Source organism: Canis lupus, chromosome 16, assembly GCF_003254725.2.
Source record: "Canis lupus dingo isolate Sandy chromosome 16, ASM325472v2, whole genome shotgun sequence".
Taxonomy (NCBI): Eukaryota; Metazoa; Chordata; class Mammalia; order Carnivora; family Canidae; genus Canis; species Canis lupus.
The window spans coordinates 46,505,012-46,528,384 of record NC_064258.1 but is presented as its reverse complement, the minus strand read 5'-3'; the positions used below and the strand labels follow the sequence as shown (position 1 = coordinate 46,528,384).

At 35.1% G+C, this 23,373-nt stretch overlaps 1 protein-coding gene across 3 annotated transcripts in view; it reads right to left on the bottom strand.

The window, feature by feature from the left end:
• Positions 1 to 2,019: 2,019 nt before the first annotated feature.
• Positions 2,020 to 23,373, bottom strand: part of CFAP97 (cilia and flagella associated protein 97) — a 33,952-nt gene continuing 12,598 nt past the window's right edge. For all 3 annotated transcript variants that reach the window (XM_025471810.3, XM_025471809.3, XM_025471811.3), the window contains exons 3-5: positions 13,204 to 13,472; positions 5,983 to 6,133; positions 2,020 to 4,873 (exon numbers count right to left, since the gene is read on the bottom strand). In XM_025471810.3, coding sequence (XP_025327595.1) covers positions 4,746 to 4,873; positions 5,983 to 6,133; positions 13,204 to 13,472 — 548 coding nt within the window. In that variant the 3' untranslated portion in view covers positions 2,020 to 4,745. The remainder of the gene's footprint in view (positions 4,874 to 5,982; positions 6,134 to 13,203; positions 13,473 to 23,373) is intronic.

Genomic DNA, 23,373 nt, shown 5'->3' with positions numbered 1-23,373 from the left:
GCATGTACACGTAATTAAGACACATCTACAGAAAATCTTCATGTTAGCATTACTTGTAATAACCAAAAACCTGGAAACCGCCTCAAAGGTCCATCAACCACAGAATGGATAAATAAATACTGGTATAGTCATATGCTAGAATATTATACAGAAATGAAAGCAAATGAATTACAGCTACATGCAACACTTGAAAGAATGTCAGAAACAAGTATGTTCAGCAAAAGCAGGCAGACACAAATAATTCTATTTGTATGACAATAAAAAACAGGCAAAACTATACAAGAGTATTAGAAGTTTAGATAGTAGTTACCTTTTGGCAGACAAAAAGCGTTATGATGGGGAGGGAGCCCCCAGGGATCTTGTGAGTCCTGGCAATATTCCCACTCTGGATCTGGTTAGTGGTGACGCAGATGTTTGCTTTGTAACAATATATGAAGTGTACATTTATCTTTGGAAGGCCATTCTCATTTCCCTCTCACATTCCCCAAAATAAAATTAAATCTTCTCAAGTTAATGGTGGATTTAGGTTTTTCTAGTCAGTATACATAACTACATGCAAAGAAGATATATTTACTTAGTACTAGGTATTTACCTCATGAAATAAAACATTCTCAGAATGAAATAAAGAAAAAAAACCCACAAAGCATACTTCAAACTTGGAGTTCAGTTATAATTTCTAATACATGAAATAAATGTGATTTTTGGTGAAGACCATCACTGTAATAATATAAATTAGTGGAAGAATTTGGAACCATGGTTTTCAATAGTTTTTTTGGGGACTATCTTAATTTTTTTAATAGCAGATGTGAAACTAGGTTCCTAGGAAAAAACCCCATGTCTTGTTAAAGTAAACTAATGACATGTTACCTCTTAAGTTTTACTTTGTAAAATAGTAAATAAAACCTTAAAAACATCATCTAGAACAAATAGTGCAACTTACCCGAACTTACAAAGCAAACTTTGAAAGAGGCTCAGAATATGAAGACTGTATCATCCCAGAAATATCTCCCAGTGTCTTAAAAAATAGTCACCAGAATTTTAAAATCGAATAAAACTTTCTGCTATGATGTAATCTTATTTGCTCTAAGCATCCTTGAAGTTCGCAGTTGGGAGTTCAATATACTACTGCTGGAACTACTCAGTGATTTACTTCAATGGCATCATTATTAAATCCTCATCAAAAAATTTTCTAAACTGATGTTTAGCACAGAGTTTTAAAAAGGGTATTTCGTATCACTCATGATGCATATGAAATGCTCATGTGGACACTTGGAAAAAAAAGAAAACATTCCATGAGGCTGTAAGAGTATCCAACGCACCATCAAAGCAAGTTTGCAGAACAAATTAGATGGATATGGTTTGAAGAGATGATGACCAACAATGTAATTATAAGCAAACTCTTTCCCATATAAGTGTCATACTTTCAAAGATATAAATAGCTAATACCCTCCTTCCAACTTCATTCTAATTCTTAGGCTTGTGAGGCACATAAAATTATTATTCTAATTTTTAAAATGAGAAAAAGAAAATGCATTTGGCAGTTACGGGAAAATAAAGGAAAATTCATTTGAGAGATGGGGTATAGTATCAAAACTAAGTTATCTTTAATTCTTTTATTTCTTTCTTCACTATGTCAAGCTAATTCTTCAGGCCTAAAATACGTAACATATTGGGAAATTAAAAAAAAAAGATGTGGATTTTTAAGTTTATTACTAATTTTATTCATGGAAATAAAGTAGCCATTACCATTATAAACATTTTTTAGGATGGTATACAATAAGGCATAGCTTAAGATTTTTGGCATTTAAAATAGTAAACATTTAATGAATTTAATTAAAATATAATAAATTCAACTTGTATCTCCAACTTTATATTGGTCATACTTTTCATAGTGTGCAGTATTTGAATCTGAAGATGAGAAGCACACAAGCATCACAATGACCTCTTTTTAAAGTTGTCTAGATATCCACTTTTTGGACATTGGGGTTAATGGTTTGAAAACAACTACATTACACTACATTTAAAAGCAGACCAGAAAAATTTTATTTGTGGTAGCCAAGAATGCAGTTTTTTAATGGAGATTGAAAAAAGTAGGGAAAGTGTGAGATAACAGTTATCCCTTAGGAAATAAGAGTTCAAAATCCTTCATAAAATCTTATTAAAATGGAGGCAACATTAGTTTAGCATTTGACAGATATGAAAATAATTCTCAATAAGAATCTTGCCTAATAATTTTAGATCTTGGATTAGTATAATTTCTAGTTGCAGACGTAAATCTTCAAAGTATATCCATTAGGTCCAAGTGAACTAAATATATAGTAGTGCTAGATGATCCTTTACCTTTTTAAAGTTCTTGAAAATGAAAACAGTATACTTATGATTCCTTCATAAAAGCATCCCTTAAACCGTAACAACTTCCAAGTACCTTGACTTAATCAGAGAATAGCATATTCAACTCCTACTCTTCTATTTTTACTTATCATATAGAGTAATAATTACAACAGAATTGTAAATTTTGCTTTGAAAAGAATATTGTTGTTCTTCCCAATGCTTACTTCAAGTTGAATCCCTGCTATCAGCAATACTTAGATGAAACCCCCACCTTCCCCTGGTCAAAGCAGTAAAAACTAAAGGCATTAAATTAGTATCTAAAATCAAAGTATAGCTTTATCTATAAAATTATGTGTTATACACTGACATAGGACAGCAAAGGCTGTATAAAATATATTAAGAGACTAAAGTCATTATGAACATAAAAGGTTCTCAAGTTTTCATATATATATCTATTTCCCTAACAACTTAAACTCAATTTTTAAAAACTGGCTTACAGTATCAGGCAGGTGTCCAAATGCCGAGTTTTAAATTCAGCATTATCTTATCTCTTCTTAAAGATAAGCTATATTATACAAACATCAAAAGTGCAGTAAGCTAAAAACACAACCAAACAAAATACCCTTGGGTTTAGTATAACTAATGTTAATAAATAAAGCAGAGCACTAAAAGATCTAAGAACTTGGTCACAAGAACAGTGAATCAAATAACAATGAATGAACATCACAGCATAAAGAAAGCAGCAAAAAAAAAAAAAAAAAAAAAAAAAAAAAAAAACCCTCATAGCCAGGCTGTGTTCACATGAGTTTTCTGTAACAGCACTGTTCCCACACTTTACAGGCTCTATCCTAGACAAAAATCTATCAATATCAACTTAAGACCAAGAAATTCTGAACTGATAGTTAGCAAAATGCAGTTTGGTTTACTGCCCAAGGTGGTGAGAAAGGTAAGTTCAGCAAACATGCAATAAAGCTTGAGCTAACCTGGAAAAATAAACAACAAATATTGTGGCTACAGATCAAGAATTCCTATTAAAAAAAGATTCAGCATTTAATATGGAAACTTTCTGATACATTCTAAAGGTACAATGAAAAAGCCTTAATGAACAAGTGATGACTAAGACAACAGAAGCAATCACAACTGAGATACACTTTGTTGTACGAAATGAGAGCCCAGAGACTGACAGAAAAATACTCTAATTTCAGAAGTCAACTCTGACACCCTATTCACCATTACTAATTCCATGAAGATTAATTACTAGGATTTCAAAAATGGGATTGGCAAAAATGGTACTTCCAAGATTCAACCCAAAACCCCAAACCAAACAATAAAATTAGATGACATTTAAAGTAGCCTCAACAAATGTGTAATATTTCTCCCTTTACCATTCATATTTTAGTTTTCTTCCTCAGCCCTTAAAAACAGTAGTTGGAATCTCTAAAGCTTCAAGATCATTTCTTTCTTATTTATCTTCTCTCTTAATACAGTAAACACTAAACATAACACAACTGTTAACAGTATCACTTAAAACACTATTCTGACATAAATCAGGATTTGCTTCTTGGCTTTTCAAACTGGTGATGCTATTTTGCTCAACAAATATTTGCTTTTGCTTACGGTGATCTGGTCCTTGGCCAACCTATTTATAATGTAGTGGACTATAGCTCCAAAGTCTACCTCATTTCTCAGAATCATTAGTGGTATTTTACCTGAATGTGTAAGAATATGAAAGAGGGTCTTCCTAGTTGAACTTTCTAATACTCACAGTCTGAAATGGTCTGGAATGGCTGATCACATTTTTAAGATCTAACTCAGCACACTTATACAGAGGTAGTACATGCCTTTGGTGAATCACAAGGACTGCCCTAGTACAAGCTTCTTTCAATCTGCTCAACAAATCTAAATCAGTTCCACCAATGAAAACAAATTTCAAGTTTTGTTTCATAATAAGAAAGTGTATGATCAAGTCTTACAATCAAATTATGAGTTATACCACCTAAATTCTAGAGCAAAGTGAAAACAAAGTCAAATTTAGGAGCTATGCTCATGGTTTAAAGCTTATAAAAAAACACATAAAACAAGAATATAGTTAACTTCTTGGGTCCAAAGTGCAGTGATATTATCACAACTGTTTTGTCAGTTTCTATGATGTGCGTCAATTTCTATGCTGAGAAAATATACATGTATACTACCATTTCTCTATCAAATACATATATACCTCACAGAAATACATCCTCATTGGAAACACTGATTTTACATTAAATTGCCTTTTTGAAAACAATTTTGCACTGAATTACAATAAAATTACAACTCGTTGTAGATCTTAAATTAGAGATGTTTACACAGAGAATTATAGTAATATACAAGAGCACTTCAATAAGAACTGGATGAACAATGCCTAAAGTAAAAAGTTTTTATAACCAAGCCGTACGAACATTAGGGGGCTTAGGTCTTAGCAACAGGCCACTGGATGTGTCAAAAACTGGTCGCTCACTCTTACAACTGAGACCACTGGTAGCACTGGATGTTCTAGAAGCTCCTCCTGAAAAGATATGAAGAAATAACCTTATTTAAACTAAATACATACATCATCACCTGATAAACGTCCTCTCCTAATTTAAAGTCCAGGATAAAATTTTCTCCCCTATCTCACATGCATTTTTTACTAGTCTAATGTAATTCTCAACCAGGAATGCACCTCAGAATTCCTTGTGGAAATTAAAAATATTTTAATAAACATGCCCAGACCCTATAGTAGGGGATTTTGATTCAACAGGTTTGGGATGAGAATAAAGGTTTTAAAAAGCTGTTCAAATGATTCAAGTGAAAAAACAAATACATTTATAAATTTATTATACATTTATAAATTTATTCAACAAATAATTTACCACATTCAAGGCATAGTGCTAATAAGTATGAATTACTGGAACAAGACCATATCTTCGCCACTATACCAAGGAAGTGATGCTTGAAGAATGAAATGAATGAATGGAATTACCAGTCACATGAGCATGTAAGACTCACATGAGCACTGGGAAGTTGGGACATTTTAAGTGGCTCCAACTTTCCTCTAATATTGGCTTCTCTTTTTTGTAGTTTAGAATGCACACATGAAGTAACAGCACAGACTTCTGTACATGAGAATGTCTCGCCTTTCTGTGTGTCCGACACCCTAGCACTCAGTGGCCACTGCATATTACATTCTTTGGGATACATCACCAGCTGGGTGTGTGCTGATCAGAGATCAAATGTTAAGAGGGATTATATCTGAGAACTCAACAGATGAATTCCTGTTTTAGTTATCCAGTGAGGAAGACAAAGTACATATAAGGGCTGGAAGATACTACCAATAATCTTAACTGGTTGGGGGAATGTTTCAACAACTTTTAAACAGCATTATCTACTCATTTCTTCCTTTAATAAATGTAATGAAATTAAGTCTCTCTATTATTGAAGACACTACTGATATTTTCAATAGTTTTATCTCCTTCTTTCCTAAGTGGCCATTATAAGCTGTAAATGAAGACTGAAATTAAGTGAACAAGACAAAGCATGCCAATGAAAAATAACAGAATGCATTCCAGAAGTCATCTATTTTAAACTTTGTCCAAAACACAAACATAAGTACAAAATAATTCTGAATATGCTTACTCAAGGGGCTATACTGGCCAAGAGTTGATCTCACTCTTCTTGAGGACGGTAATGAACTGAGATAACCCATATTGCGATGATAGTCCATCAGCTGTTCAGAGCGTTTCATACCAACTGTTGGTTTCACAGCTTCAAGCCTTTTCAATAAAGCCTTCATTTAAAGACAATCAATTTGAAAGTCAATGTTAGGTAAGTATCAATAAACAGTAAGTTATAGTAATAACTTAGTAAATTAGCAGCAGGAAGTTTTTAAAAAGGCAAATACTTTTTTAAAAAATTTATTAATTCCTGTATAGTTAATACAGTGTTCTATTAATTTCAGGTGTACAATATAGTGATTCATCAATTTTATATGTTATTAATGTGCTCATCATGATAAATGTACTCTTAATCTCCTCTTCACCTATTTCATCCATCTCCCCACCTCCCTTCTGGTAGCCATCTGTTTTTTTGGTTCTTTTTTTTTTTTTTTAAGATTTTATTTATATATTCATGAGAGAGAGAGAGAGAGAGAGAGAGAGAGAGAGGCAGAGACACAGGCAGAGCGAGAAGCAGGCTCCATGCAAGGAGCCTGATGTGGGACTCGATCCCCAGACTCAAGGATCACTCCCTGAGCCGAAGGCAGGCACCAAACCGCTGAGCCACCCAGGGATCCCGCCATCTGTTTTTTTTCTTGTCTTTTTTTCCTTTGTTTATTTTCTTTCTTAAATTCCACATATGACTGAAATCATATAGTATTTTGTCTTTCTGACTTCACTTAGCAATATACTCTCTAGATCCATCTACATTGTTGCAAATGGCAAGATTTCATTCCTTTTAATGGCTGAATAATATTCCATTATATATACACCACATCTTTTTTATCCATTCAACTAACAGTGGACACTTGGGCTGCTTCTATAGTTTAGTTACTATAAATAATGCTGTGATAAACATAAGAATGCATACAGATATCCCTCCAAATTAGTGTTAAATTGGCAAATGCTTGATATAATTTGAAATTTATGAAATAAGGATTTTAAATCACTTTCTTAATACCATATGAAAACATATAAAGTAATTATGATCAAAATCACTTTTGAAATAATGTGACAATAAGGCAAAGAATAAACCCATTCTGTTGTCCTGATATGTGAGTCCCCAAGTTTACATGCAGAAACTTGGAAATAAGAGAGGTATCAATGCTACCCAAACCACATGAAACATATCATGTTATGTATCAGTTTGTGTGTCTCCTAGGACTGTAACAAGCTAAGCAAAAGCTAAGAGATGATGTCAAGTAGAAACAGCTCTTGCTTATAGACTATCAAAATATGAAGTACTGATTATAGTATAAACCTTAAAATAAATCAACATTTTCAGGATGCGTGGGTGGCTCAGTGGTTGAGCATCTGCCTTTAGCCCAAGGTGTGATCCTGGAGTCCTGGGATAGAATCCCACATCAGTTCCTTGCATGGGGCCTGCTTCTCTCTGCCTATGTCTCTGCCTCTCTCTCTGTCTCTGTCTCTCATGAATAAATAGAATCTTAAAGAAAAAAAAACATTTAAATTGAGTCAATAGTTAAGAACTTCTAGGTAAAACTTAAAAATGACAGTTCAAATATTTTAACACTTGTACTAGAGTGACCAAAAATGTAAGTTATCTGGTCAGAAAGACCTGGATTTAAACTTTGGCTCTGCCAGTGATTAGAGACAACATGACTTGATATGGATATTAACAACGAAATAATCTTCAAGCGTTAGTTTTAAGCAGTAAGTGAGATAATACATATAGATTGTTCACAGCAGTATCTGGCACACGGTTATTAAATACTGATGCTATCATTAAAACTGTTTTATTTTTTATTTTTTATTTTTTTAAAGATTTTATTTATTTATTCATGATAGTTACACAGAGAGAGACAGAGAGGCAGAGACACAGGCAGAGGGAGAAGCAGGCTCCATGCACCGGGAGCCCGACGTGGGATTCGATCCCAGGCCTCCAGGATCGCGCCCCGGGCCAAAGGCAGGCGCCAAACCGCTGCACCACCCAGGGATCCCTAAAAGTGTTTTATAAAAAAAAAACTGTTTTGTAGATTTTCCAGTTGACATGCAATAGAATTACCTTCCTAGCTAATTTATAAATTATATGACAGAGCAATATTTTATATATATTTTTATATTCCTTACAGCATCTTACATAGTTCATAGTAGACATTAAACAAATATCTCATCAATTGAGAAATGGTAAGAATTGTTACTTATATTCCAATTTGTGGCTTACAAAATCTTAGAACTGCTACTCAAATAAGATTCTAACAATGAATCCCAAAATAGTTTATCCGAATATTTCCTTTCTATTTGAGAAGTATTCTTTTTGGAAAGAAAGCTAACACAGCTTAAATCCTGTCCTCTTTGGAAATAGAAAAGTTAAGGCAAATGAATGAATAATATGTTAATTATTTCTGCAGTGGTCAACAGAGGAGAGGTGCTTTATTGTTTCTGAAGTGATAAAGCAAAGACCCTGAAGGACATTAAAGAGTAACAAGCCTTCTACAGTCAGGGAAAACCAGGACTGTTCTTATTTTTCTACAACTAAAGTCCTAATTAGTTATCATTAGGTTTTCCTCAATGAAAGGAGACACAGACAATAACCAGAGAAGGAGGAAAACCAGACTGAGTGAACTAGAAATTATTTCAAGATCTTAGAGCTAAAGTACTGACTAATGAACACACACACTTGAATCCTTACAATAGAGATGGGATATACTATAAATTTTCATCTTTTTGTGACAACGTATCACTCTCCGTTTAAATTGCTTTCTATTTAAGAAGTCTCAAGTTCCTCTTCTGGACTAGCAAAGAACAAAAGATGGAAGGGGGATTTTTTCATTTAATGTTTTTAAGAATGGTCTGAATTGGGCAGCCCTGGTGGCTCAGCGGTTTAGTGCCACCTTGGGCCCACGGTATGATCCTGGAGACCCAGGATCGAGTCCCATGTCAGGCTCCCTGCATGGAGCCTACTTCTCCCTCTGCCTGTGTCTCTGTCTCTCTCTCCTGTTTCTCATGAATAAATAAATAAAATCTTTAAAAAAAAAAAAAAAAAAAGAATGGTCTGATTCTTCTCAATTTATATATGCATTACTTTTATTTTTTTTAAAGATTTATTTATTTATTTATTCATGAGAGATAGAGAGAGAGAGAGGGAGAGAGAGAGGCAGAGACACAGGAGGAGGGAGAAGCAGGCTCCATGCCGGGAGCCCGACGCAGGACCCGATCCCGGGACTCTAGGATCGCGCGCCCTGGGTCAAAGGCAGGCGCCTAACCGCTGAGCCACCCAGGGATCCCCCATTACTTTTATTTTAAAAATATTTAAAAAAATAAATAAAAAATAAAAATATTGTAACAGAGGAACTCCTGAGTGGAAAGATTATGTTCTACTTTATTGTCTACATATTTTTATTTCTCTGAATTTAAAACTGACAAATTACATACATGTAATATGTGTATATGCATATATATTTTCAGAAAGTAAAAAAAAAAAATTTAAAACGTTAGCTCCATTTGAACTCTAGACTCTAAACAGATTCCTTCAGGAATCTTATGTCTCTTCCTGATCTTGCTTCAATTACTCTTCACTCTCTTCTTTCACAGCTCAGGAAACTGATGTACATTTAAAATAATTGAAATAATCTCATTTCTTTTAGACAGTAAAGTGAAATATAAACTAACTACCCTCACTGACCTGACCCCCTTGCCTTCTGCGAAGATTATTCTGGTGCTCTTTCATGAAAATAAGATTCATATTATATTGAAGTGAAGATAAGAAGTATGCTTTAACAAGAATATTTCAAAATTCATGAATTAAAGAATGAGTCCTCCTTTTGGAAATTAACAAATTCTGAGTCTTTATGTAGCAAGCACGCCCTCTATTGGATAAAACTTTTTCTTTATTCCTTATTTATTTCCCTTGTGAATGAGAAGGAAAGGTAATTATTTGCCTCTTGAAACATATAATGAAGATTGTGAACCTTACCAGAAAGAGCACAGCACATTCACTTCTTTACAGTATCTCTGCCCTCCTTTTCTACCTACCAATCATAGAACTATTTCTTTGTCTTGAGTTGTCATCTAAACAGCCCCTGGATAGCTTGTTAGCTATTATTAGTACTGAAACAGAACTGCTTTAGTCATCATGCCTGTCAGCCATCTGCACTGGTCTCTATCACTAGAGATGGAGTAAATGAAGGAATACAAATCATAAACATTTAAAGGAATGGACCCTGCTTGTATAGCACACCTGACACATAAAAAAATGCTTGTGTGTGTGTACGTGTGTGTGCATGCATGGGTAAGTTTATGAACAGGTCAGTACACATTAAAAGGAGTATCAGGGACGCCTGGGTGGCTCAGCAGTTGAGTATCTGCCTTTGGCTCAGGTCGTGATCCGGGATCTGGGATCGAATCCCATATCAGGCTACCTGCATGGAGCCTGCTTCTCCCTCTGCCTACGTCTCTGCTTCTCTTTGTGTCTCTCATGAATAAATAAATAAAATCTTAAAAAAAAATAAAAAAATAAAGAGTATCAGCTCATACAGAGGAACTATTAGAGTTAATGTGGATCTAAATAAGGATTTGGTAGGTTGACCTTCTTAATATGACTACCAGAAAATTATAAATCACACATGTGGGCTCACATTATATTTCTACTGGTCTCAAGTATACCAATTAAGATCTTACTATCAAATGGGAAAAATTATTGCTCACACACACAAACTACTAAGCATGCAAAGTAAAAAGAATAAAATAGTAGTAGTTTTCCACTGTTTATTTAAAGAGCTTAAATGTACACCTGATTTGAGGGATGACAGTAGCTGTAAACAGAAGCTGCTAACAGGTTTCATTCTAGTCATATAGGATAGCCACTACATATTAATGGTTTCAACTGTTCAAAAATAAACCCGGTTTCCTCAAAAAGACAAACACAGAATTACCATATGATCTGGCAATTTCACTCTTAGGTATGCACTCACAGGATCTGAAAGCAGGGACTTGAACAGATACTTATACATCAGTGTTCACTACAAAATTACTCACAAGTAGCCAAAAGGTGGAAATCACTCAAGTGTCCATCGACAGATGAATGCATGTTCAAAATGTGGTGCATACATATAATGGAATATTATTCAGCCAGAAAAAGGAACGAAGCTCGGATACAGGCTACAACATGGATGAACTGTGAAAACATTATGCTATGTGAAATAAGCCCAACATAAAACAACAAATATTGTTATTATCCCATTTATATGAAACCTAGAATAGGCAAATTCATAGACACAGAAAGCAGAGGTTACTTGAGGGGAAGGGGGAAAAGAGAGTTATTATTAATAGGTACAGGGTTTCTATATGGGTGATGAAAAGAGTTTTGGAAATACTGATGGTGCTACTGAACTAACTACTTACATCAGTTAAAATAGCAAATTTTACAACTTTTACAATTTTTATACGTTTTACTATAACTTAAATTAAGATTACACCAGAACCCACTGAATTTTATACCTTCTGTGGTTACAGTATGTGTATTAGATCTCAAAAAGCTGTTAAATAACAACAACAACAAAATAACCCCAAAGCTAGGTTACTTGCATATGCTTCTGCCACCTGCTAGTTGTCTGACCTGGAACAAGACCCTGTGTCCCACTCAGTGTCTCATTTTCTCCTCCGTTACAACAATAACTATGTTATCAGGTTGCTATGAGGATTAAATGACCTAAAATTTGTAAACTAGTATATACTATATAATTGCTTATTAAATAAAATAGGCTCCAGAGTCCTGTGGAAGAGTAAAAGTAGACAAGGTAAACCCAAATGTTTATGACATAATTTCAAATTTTCAAAAATCATGAATGAATTTTGAAAAAACTGCTATAGTCATAATATGCAGAAAGCTAGCCTGCTGCTCACTACCCACCAACCTCATTTCAACTTGCCTTGCTGTTTCCTACTCGTTGCCACATGCAGGGTAACCCTCCTGAAGGTTTAAGACTTTACTGTTTTTTTGTAAATAGGCCTTCCAGCTCCCCACCTCTTGAAATAGTGATGGCGATAACAACTTTTACAAGAGTTGGTGCAAGCTGGAGTAGGCACATGGTCAAACAGGACTGTACTAGTGATGAGAATGATGGGGACGAATTCTGGACACTGTTCCAGTCATCTTAATAAGAGTTTTACCAATTATTTCAGCTCTGAATTTATGTGTTCATTAGGGTCTGATTTTTTTTTAAGATTTTATTTATTTAGTCATGAGAGACAGAGTCAGAGAGAGAGAAGCAGAGACACAACACAGGCAGAGGGAGAAGCAAACTCCATGCAGGAAGGCCGATGTGGGACTCGATCCTGGGTCTCCAGGATCATGCCCTGGGCCGCAGGCAGCACTAAACCGCTGAGCCACCGATGCTGCCCATAGGGTCTGATTTTAATCTAAGGCACTACCACCTGTGTTTAAAGTCTTGGCTCAGCCCTTTACTCATGAGCTCTGTGTCCCTGGGCTCATTACCTGTCCCCTTCAGTCTGTTACTCCCTCAGGAAGACAGGGAAGAATAGCACCCATCAGAAAGAAGTACTGTCAGGATTCAATAAGCTAATATTTGGAGATGCTCAGGACAATGGCATTTAGTTTAGAGCCCAGTAAACACCAGCAATTATTATGAATGCAATTTTATGAAGAAAATGATATACTATGAAGAATAGTTCTTAATGTAAAGATTTTCAACAGTCCATATATATATATATATATATATATATATATATATCCCTTAGAAAACTGAAGAGTAGCTTTATGATTTTTAATAATCAATGTCTTTCATACATTCAAGTAGCAGACCAACAAAGATACAATACAGTGAAACAGATTAGCTAGTGACTGAATACCTCACAGAAGATACACATACCTGACCCTTGGCATTTCCTATACTATTGTCTGACTTAACACACCTAGCCAAATAAGAGAGTTTTCAGTGTCTTTATCTAATGTTCCCCTAAAATACAGTTTGATGATGAGAAAGGGCACATACTGTACTTCCAGCTCATAGCTCATTATGTATTTATTCCATACCATACATATCTATACTTACTTTTAAATAATTAAATTTGAAAAACTGACTGTATCTGGTTTCCTAGAAGTTGGCCTTACAAATCATTACAGTTCATTTTTTTGGATGACTAAAAAATTTTAGTTACTTACCAAATTTTCTCTTTCAATCCTTTGTTGTTCCCTCTGTCTGTTGAGGGCACTATGATATAACTTAGGGGGATGAACAATAGATCTTCTAGGAATCGTACTTTTGCTTCCTGATTTTTCAGCCTGTCTTGAGAGTTCTTTCAAAAGCCTCTGATTTTCCCTATCAATCTGTCTCACCTCCTCTCTTGTGAAAGAGTAGTTTTTCCTTGGTGCTACTGAAGGCTGATCAAAGTGATGTTTTTGTGGTCCTTTTTTATCTAATTGCAGAAAAGCTAAGAAGAGAACAAGAAAAGGAAAAATGACTAAATAAGAAACACAACAAAATGATGCTATGTGCTGACACTTTTAAAAACAGTATTAGTTCATGAAAAGGTATACATGAAATAGTGTTAATGACATCCAGACTACAACTGTGTAGAGAGAAAATCAGAGGCAGCTTAGAGTTTTATGTTCTGTCAGCTTCTTTGGGAAAAAAAGCTATATACTAAACAGTGAAAATATTTTAATAACAGATGTAGATGATACAAGTTCTAAAACAGGTATAATTTGTGGAAAATGTCCTTGTCACGTCCATTTTGTTTCCCTGAGGCAGCTTAGTAGTCGGGGAGGTTAGAAACCTCTGGTTGAGTGCATAAATACATTAATTCTTCAATTTAGATAGTTTTTGTTAGTTGGAAGGCATACCTAAAACATAAAATGTCCTCAACAATGACTGATGGAAACAAGGGTTAAAAACTGGCAAAAACAAATCTGGAATATTCTGAAACTTTCAACCTAATCTGAAAATACTTTATGGTCTTGGTATTAACATGAAACAAATACTTCTACAGTAAAGGTAAAATATTTTATTCCTAATTAAACATAAGCCAAAATGAATACATCATATAAAAATTAAAAAAACAATATTTTGCACATGATTATCAAATGAAATTTCATTAACATGCTTAATTTTTAAAGTTCTGTAATAATTTTTAGTAAGTCACAATTATTACTAAGCATTTGCTAAAAGTCTCTATAAATATTAATTAAGCCTGCTCAATGTTTCAGCTTAACTCTGTACTAAAGATGAGTACATAATATCAGATTAACTGACTAGAACATTTGTTTTTGACATATTTTTTAAAGTAACTGTTACTTGTTTTTACTTGAGCATCTTTAATTCTTTTACTTGTTTAGTGTTTTATGCTGTTAAAAGCACCGTGGTATAAGGGGAAGAGACATTTTTAACCACAATTTTAAAATGTAACTGGTGTAGAAAAGTTAAATCATTTGAACAAGGTTTAAAAGACTATCAAAGATAACAGAAACTTAAAAAAAAAAAAAAGATTAAAAGAGTTGCTGATAGGAAAAGTGAGGGAATTAATGGCTAGTAATTTGTTGAAAACCATACCAGTTAATGGTGAAACCTGAAGAACACCATTTAGAAAGATAGAGGTATCCTGTACAAAATTGCTTCCAAGAAATGCACATTTTATAGACTTCAGTAAAGTTTCTAGATTAAATTTAGTCGCAAATGAAAGCCTTTAAAACTAAATTTTAAAGGGAATTAAAAACTATTTTCCTAATGGTATTTTTAACAAAGTTTTTAGAAGTAAAATAAGGCAAAAGCAAAGAAATAAAGGAAGTTCAATCTAATTCATTTAAAAAAATAGGATTCTCCAAATCGAACTCCAATAGAAAAATATACCATAAAAAAAAAAAAAAAAAAAAAAGCTCTCTAACTTTCCATGACGTAAAAAGTATATGGAAGGCTTATATACTGATACCAAACATTGCTTTGCTTTGCTTCTAAAGTATGCTTTAGGGCAGCCTGGGTGGCTCAGCAGAAAGTGCCTGCCTTCCGCCCAGGGCATGATCCTGGAGTCTCAGGATGGAGTCTCACGTCAGACTCCCTGCATGGAGCCTGCTCCTCCCTCTGCCTGTGTCTCTGACTCTCTATCATGAATAAATAGATAAAATCTTAAAAAAAAAAAAAAAAGTATGCTTTAGTATGAGGCAACCTCAAATACTTGATCTATTATTTTTTTCAATTAAGATCTAAAAAAATTTTTAACTTGAGAAAACTTTCAGGAATACAAACATTTATATAAATACATACGTATACATTTAAATTCACATATTTAAGAAACATTGTTTTTCCTAATTTTCTTTAATGAAACAATTTTGTCCCAACTCTTTACAGTATTTCCGAGTCATGCCCATCATCACTAGAGCCACTTACTGAATCAGTCATCTAACACAAATCATTAGAGGTATCAGCCTTACTTTACCTAGGCTAGTGAGACAGACAGTATTTTAAACATTTACATGTTATGTTATCACAGGAAATTTTATTCCAGGCCATATTATGTCCTTATATTACGTCTCATATAATATTAGTTCTTTTAATAAAATCCATCCTGTAGGCATATTCATGATCCCTGTATATTAAAAAACAAAACAAAACAAAACAAAAATCAATGGGATCAGTTATTTTTTAAAGGTTTAAAGAAAAAAATCCAACATTTGTAGTTGAGAGGCTACAAATCAAGGAATAACAATCAAATTTACTAGATTTCTTTTCCTTCTTTATAAACAACCTATCAGATGAGAAATTCTGTGCCATTGTTCCGGACCCCTTTCTTTGCATCTGGGCAGGTTTGTGACTGTGTGGACCAAAATGACACAGCCAGAAGTGTGATTTTCTAGGCTGGGCAAAGGAGGAGATGCAGCCGCCCCCCACCGTCCCACCTGGTTTGCTGGAGGACTTGTGCTTGGGGCCCTGAGCCATCCTCTGTATTGGACTAGCTAGAGGCTGCCACGCCGTGAGGAGATCAAACCACATAAATGCCACGCCGTGAGGAGATCAAACCACATAAAAGGGCCATGTGTAGTAGGCATTACGATCCTAGTCTTCTGAGTAATCCTAGGTTGCTGCTTTACACATCTAAGTTTTATATTTTGTTATCGGAGCAATAGTAACTAATACAAAATCTGGTACCAGGAGTTAGGGTACTACTGTAACAAAAATCTAAAATACATGGTACTAGCTTTGAGACCAGGTGGCAGCAGAACTGGAAGGGTCTGGAGGAGACTACTGATATAGAGGATGAAATGGCAGCATTTTAGCAAAACTGTTAGCTGTGGTGACAAGGAAAATGGGAAAAACACCTGCCACCGGTAGATTTGGCTAAATAGATACCCATGCAGAATGCTGAAAGGATCAATGGCTTATTTTATCTATAATAATGAAAGAGGAGAACAATAAGCTTTAAAAAAAAAAGGGAACTGATCAGTTTTCAGTCAAAATATAGAGAACATAAAAGAACTAGGGCTTACATGGCTCAAAAATATATTACTCCTTCCTAATCTCTCCTTGCAGAAAACCATCCAAATACTCAAAGAGGTATGACTGAGAAACCATGAGTGAGGAGGTCCAGCTGTACTTGGACCTGGTTTAGACCCTGGACAGCAAGGTTGGGTGGGGCAGGGCCAGGCTGGCAATGGGATCTTTGGAAAGGGGGACTGTTTTTGCCTCTGAAGGAATGTAAATCAATGTGTGGTCACAGGTTGAAGAGGTTGTGAAACCTATCCATAAACTACGTGACAGTCCTTCCATTAGGATGGAGGATATGTGTCCCACCTTCTTAAATCTGGGAAGGTTTATTAACTGTTTAAACTAATATACTATGGAAGAAATGATGTTATGTGACTGACATGTCACATTCTGAGGCTAGGTCATAAAAGGTGATGAGGTTTCTACCTTGTATCCTTGAACACTGTACTTGGAGCCCTGGGCCATCCTGTTAAGAAATCTGGCTAAGGCAGCCATATGTGAAGAAGCCACAACACGTGGAAAAGCCACACATGGGCCCTCTGCTCAGCAGTCCTGGTCTTTAAGTCGCAATCCCAGACACCTGACAGATCAATAAACCAGCACTCAGGCGACTCCAGTCCGTGCTGTCAAGTCAGCCCTGTCTGAGTCTCTCCATACCCCAAATGTTGGGGTAATTTGTTTTGGAGGAACAGTAACTGGCATTTCATCACTAAAAAAATATTGTGTTAACAGACAAAATACCTATGGACCATGCATAGGCAGTTAATTTTGGTGTGTTTGATGTAATTATTGATCAGTTTTCTAGTGATTATGGCTTTACCCATTTCATGATCTAGTTCTGTTTTGCTTTTAATCGCACATTTCAAATCAATGGCTGTTCAATCATTTCGGTAGATTTGGTCAGCTTATTAAAGTAAAACAATTCTTTGCTCCTTTTGTGTTTTTCACATGTTGAATTCTACTTTGATACTTCTATTTTCTCCTTATTACCTGCATTGCTTATCTTTTTTCAAGCCTTTATTTTTGTTCTTCCTATACTATTTAAAGTGTCTTTTAAATTGATTTGATTTACATTCTTAAAGATGCTCTGATAGTATCTTCTAATAGGTTAAAACCATCTACTTATACTGTTTGACCTCCTTCTACAATTTTTCCTTTTTTTAAATTTTTTTTTGTTATTTTTTTCCCATTTTTACTCCTTTAGAAAGACTGATGTTATTAAACTTTTTATTTCTAATACACTGCAAATGAAATATTCTAATTCTACTCTCTTAGAAGTTCTTACATTTCTTGGTCTCAGGACCTAAAGATTACTGAGGACCCCAAAGAATGTTTATGTGAGTTACATTTATCAGTATTTACCATGTTAGAAATTAAAAGTAAAAAAAATTTAAAGATATTGGGCAGCCCTGGTGGCTCAGTGGTTTAGCGCCGCCTTTGGCCCAGGACATGATCCTGGAGACCCGGGATCAAATCCCACATCAGATTCCCTGCATGGAACCTGCTTCTCCCTCTACCTGTGTCTCTGCCTCTCTCTTTCTCTGTGTCTCTCATGAATAAATAAATAAAATCTTTTTTAAAAAAATTCAAAGATATTAATTCGTCTGAAAATAATAGACCAACGATATGTTAACATCATTTTTTTTATAAAAAAAACAAAAAATTAGAACAATGGCAGAGTTTAGTACTTTTTCAAGTATTTAATGCCTGGCTTAATAGAAGACTGATGGATCCTCACATCTGCTTCTGAATTCACTGTAGTGTGCTGTCATTATAGTGCAGCCTCTGGAAAATCCACTATGCACATGTGACAGGAGAATGTAAGAGGCAAATCATGCCTTAGTTTTATCAGTGAAAATAATGTTGTCCTTGCAGCTCCTCTCTAAAATCACTGAGCTCTATTTCAAGATTATGTTCTTTATCTGTAAGTCTGGTGCCTCTGTTGATTTTAGCTTTTCTCAAAAGTTGAGTAACACTTAGTAGTGAGTTGAGGATATCTGAGATTTCCTACTCACCTAATCGAATCCTGTTTGCTGTAGCCTGCCAGTAAAAGGATAGGATGTGCTGCTAGGAAGGATAGGGTAGGAGCCAATCTCAGGAAGGCAGCCTCTTCTTTATGGAGTAGAACAGGGTCCATACCCTCCCCTCGAATTAGGCACTTTGCTTCATGCCCTCCTGTATTGGTGGTGTCAGGTTAGTAGTTAAGTTTAATCACTTTCTTTACTCATCAGTGCTTCCTTAATCTAATTTCTTTCTCTTATATTAGTTTTTCTTCTCAGAATATGTCTCTAATGATGTGTCTATTTCATACAGAATCAAGGCTGTAAAATTTTAGGGGGTACATTTCTAAAATGCATCTATTTTGCCCTCTAGATTCTTCCTAAACTGACCTAATCGTACCTATACAATGAATGAGACATACCTTCAAATCTAGTCATGTCAATTTATTTCTCCAAATATGAGACTCATGACATAACCCAAGTAAAGTTTTGTTTACTCCACTACTCCATTTTTAAAACGTCCTCTCTGCTTGCCTATTCAGTGCTTTACAGCCCAAGGCTAAAGCACTAATTCTAACCACATCTTTTCAACATTTATATAGCAAAGGCAGGCTTGGGGTGGGGGTGGGAAGTCCCCCAAATCAGCCATCTTATTGAGCTAAAAGAGGCTACAATACTTAGAAATTCTACTAAACTTTCAAGATCTACTTGAAAGTCGGATATCAGATAAAGTTAAATACCTAATAATGCTAGTTTACACTAATCTTCAGACAATTTTCACAGAAGCCCAGAACTCTGAGTTTAGAATATACTTTAGCAACCTGTATCAGCTGCCTCATCCCACAGATGAAGAAACTGGGGCACAAAAGAGTTACTGTTTGTCTACAGTCACATGGATAGCAACCAGAAGCCAAAAGTCTTCTGATTCCACTTCTTGAATTTTCTTCAACTTACTATGTAAGTAACCAAGTTCAATACTCTGGCCTATAATTGGGATACCTGATTTTACATTCTTTGATTAACCTTTGTTTCAAAGGCTTAATGTTTTATAGTTCAAATTTACAAACTCGTTAACAAGTTATCTTAAACTGATAAATAACATTAACATTGTTAGCTGTACAATCATCCCTCACCATCTGAAATCTGGCCCAATACTTGCTCGAATAACTAAATTTTTTTACTCAAAACAATAAACTCTTCTAATGTATCTTTGCACTTAATCTGGTAACAGTGTTTAAGCTAAGAGGGTGTAGAGTATGCTGTATTCCTACCTTAGCTGTTTTCTGATAGGATCACATCTCCTGCTTATAATTTTTAAGATGTGTTATGCATTATCACCACTGTCTTCTTCACGTTGTGGAAAAGGTTGTGAAGAGATTAGTTGAGCCAAAGAGGCCTACAACGGCCCATAGAGAAGTTGAAAGTGATAAAGTGTATTGAGAAATGAATGCAAAAAACGAATGGCTTGGCCAAGCACCCATCTCCCTCTCACCAGGTCCAGTGGTTTAATTTTTGGGGGAAAACAATGAAAACTTACAAAAATATTCTTTGATTTGAAAACCAGTGGGTCAATCAAGCAAGAACAATTTTGAAAAACTAAACAAAGAAATGCTTTATGCAATAAACCAATAGCTATAATTAGTGTTTAAAATCTTTTGCTGTTATAAAGAAACTTTTATGGATTGTTATATTAAGGACTCCAGTAACAGATGAACAAAATGCCACCTTTGTTCCTATGCCTTTAAAAGCTCTGAGCAAAAAAACAAAAAAACAAAAAAACCCAAGCTCTGAGCAGTACTTACAATCAGGTCACTCAGATCAGATCAGGGCTCCCTAGTGTGCAGCAATACGAATAAATTTTCCTTCTGTATTTGGCTTGGTTTGTGTTGAAACAGTATTTCAGTACTTCAATTAGACTTGGACAAACTGTTTAGGGATTTTTGGATGGGAAAAATATTTAGGCTTTCCATATCCAACTAATTTTCAAAAATGAATTAGGATAATGAGGGATACCTGTATTTATTTTCAGTCAAACAAAATAGATACTTAGTGTCTTGAAACTCAACACTATGGTTCTTGAATCAGCATTAGTATCACCACCGGGCTGACTAGAAATGTAGCTCCTAGAGCTCTGGATTTAATGAACTAGAATCTGCATTTTAAGAGGCTAAGCGACTTGTATGCAATTTTTTTTTTTTTTTGAAAGAGAGGGAAATGGACATATAGTATCTTAAGCAGGCTCCTTGCTCAGCACAGAGCTAGATGTGGGGCTTGATGACATGACCGAGATCCTGACCTGACCCAAAATTGAGTCTTATGCTTAACAACCAACTGAGCCACCCAGGTGTTCCTATATGCAATGCAGTTTGAGAAACTCTGGCCTAGTAGACAAAGTTGGTTGCTCAATTAACATACATTTCTATTTTCCTCCTTCCTATTTCTTAACAAATCTCCCCACTCTCTTTTAAAAACACCTACTTATCTCTTTCCCATGAAGCCCTGTCCTTAAGGGGAACCTGAACTCCCTTCTCCTGATTTCCACCTCTAACTTCAGGGTGAGTTTGACTGGCCCATAATAATCCTATTCTTCTTGCACTGAGCATCATACAAGTAGGAATATAACTCAATTCTGGGCAATGAGACATACGGGAGTCAGTTGAGAGTGCTTCTTCAAAGTTTCCTCCATTCTGAGAGAGCCAAGGGAAGAGATGGTTTCCCTTTCTCTGGACATTCTCATGTCTGGATGTGAATACTAAAAATTGCTGCAGCCATCTCCTACTGGCATAAGAATGACGTCAACACCATAGCTGGGGGAACACAGTGGTAGAACCTGGGTCCCTGAGGATATTTTTGAGCCATTGAAGTGGTCAGCCCTCAAGCCTGGTCTACCTCTGGAATTCTTGTTAGGTGAGAAACATTGTTTCATTAGGAATGCATCCAAAATCATCCTAATCCAAAGAGATGATCATTAAGAGTCCTAAACAAAAAACTCAGATATCACAAACTATTTTCCATTAGATGGCTTTTTAAAATCTGACAATTCCAAAAGAGTCAGGTGTTCTCTTCCTAAAAGAAGCTTTTTATTGGATGTGTCCCCTCACACCCTCATTCCTAGATAGAGTGGCCCTTATAATGGAATCAAAAAGTACTTACAAAAATAAAAAACGGAGGGTGGACCCTTAAATGCAAATTATAATTTAGTCAAATAGTATTAAAAAAACACAAAACTTGCAAGTCTTATTATGCATTTTCATTAATTTTCTGTATATTTTTCAATATCCATTTGTACTTGCTTTCAACCTAATTTTGAAGAAAAAAATTTTAAAGATTTTAATTTATTTATTTGAGAGAGAGCGCTCACGTGCACATGTGGGGGTCGGGTGGGTAGGAGCAGAGAAAAGGACAAGCAGACTCCACACTGAGGGCTCCAAATCATTCATAACCTTAAGATGGTACCTGGAACCAAAATCAAGAAGCTAATGCTTAATAAACTGAGCCACCTAGGTGCACCCTTAAAGAAAATCTTATGATATTTAATATGTGAAATGTTAGGCTGCTACTTTTATTTTTTGTTTTTATTATTTTTTAAAAGATTTTATTTATTTATTCATGAGAAACGGGGGGAGAGAGAGGCAGAGACACAGGCAGAGGGAGAAACAGGCTCTATGCAGGGAGCCCAACGTGGGACTTGATCCCGGGTCTCCAGGATCACATCCTGGGCTGAAGGCGGTGCTAAACCACTGAGCCACCCGGGCTGCCCAGGCTGCTACTTTTAAACACGTATAAATCATATTAGAAATTAAGAACAATGAAGCACTAGAAATAACACAGAAGGAAAAAAGCAAATATATTAAGATGTACATTATTAATATAAAGCATTAGTCTACACTATCTCATCAGATAAATTTTCATGACTTAATTTCAAATACTTTGCAATTTTGTATTACAAATATAATTTTTAAAAACAATTCTGTCAGGGTGTCTGGCTGGCTCAGTTTATAGAGCTGTGACTCTTGATCTCAGGGTTGTGAGTTCAAGTTCCACATTGGGTACAGAGAGATTCCTTTAAAAATTAAAAAAATAAAATTAAATAAATCATTTCTGTCAATTTCAAGGAAAACAACTGACAGTATTTTTTGGTGATAATAAAATCTGAGTGTTTTAGTAAAAATTTTAAGTTTTGGTAAACTTGAGTTTGAAAGCTCAAAAGCCTTCTGATGAGACTGGTAATGATATTAACAACTATAATTTCTATATAATGCATTATGAAATACGTCATTTGTAAGCTCAATGGACCAGTATTTTCCAAATAACCTACACATCCTTTACAAAACCATACAAGAGTAAAAGACACATTCAAAATGTAAAATTAGGGACACCTGGGTGGTGCAGCAGTTGAGAGTCCACCTTTGGCTCCTGGCATGATCCCGGGGTCTGAGATCGAGTCCCACATCAGGCTCCTGGCAGGTAGCCTGCTTCTCCCTCTACCTGTGTCTCTACCTCTCTCTCAATCTGCGTCTCTCATGAATAAATAAATAAAATCTTAAAAAAAAAATCAGTTATAAAATAAATCAAGTTATAAAATAATAGACTATGAATCAATTAGTCTCAAATTTCACATTGTAACTAACATTTAAGAAACTAATACCTGTGGAATCTTGGTGTGGCATCAAAGAATATCTAAAATTAACTGAAAAGGGCATAAAATACTCCTCCATTTTCTAAACATATCTGTGTGAGGCCGGTTTTTCTTCATGTACTTTAACCAAATAACAAATCACAACAGTTGTATGCAGAAGCTGATATAAGAATCCAGCTATCTTCTAGTGCCAGGCATTACCCCGGGATGCCTGGGTG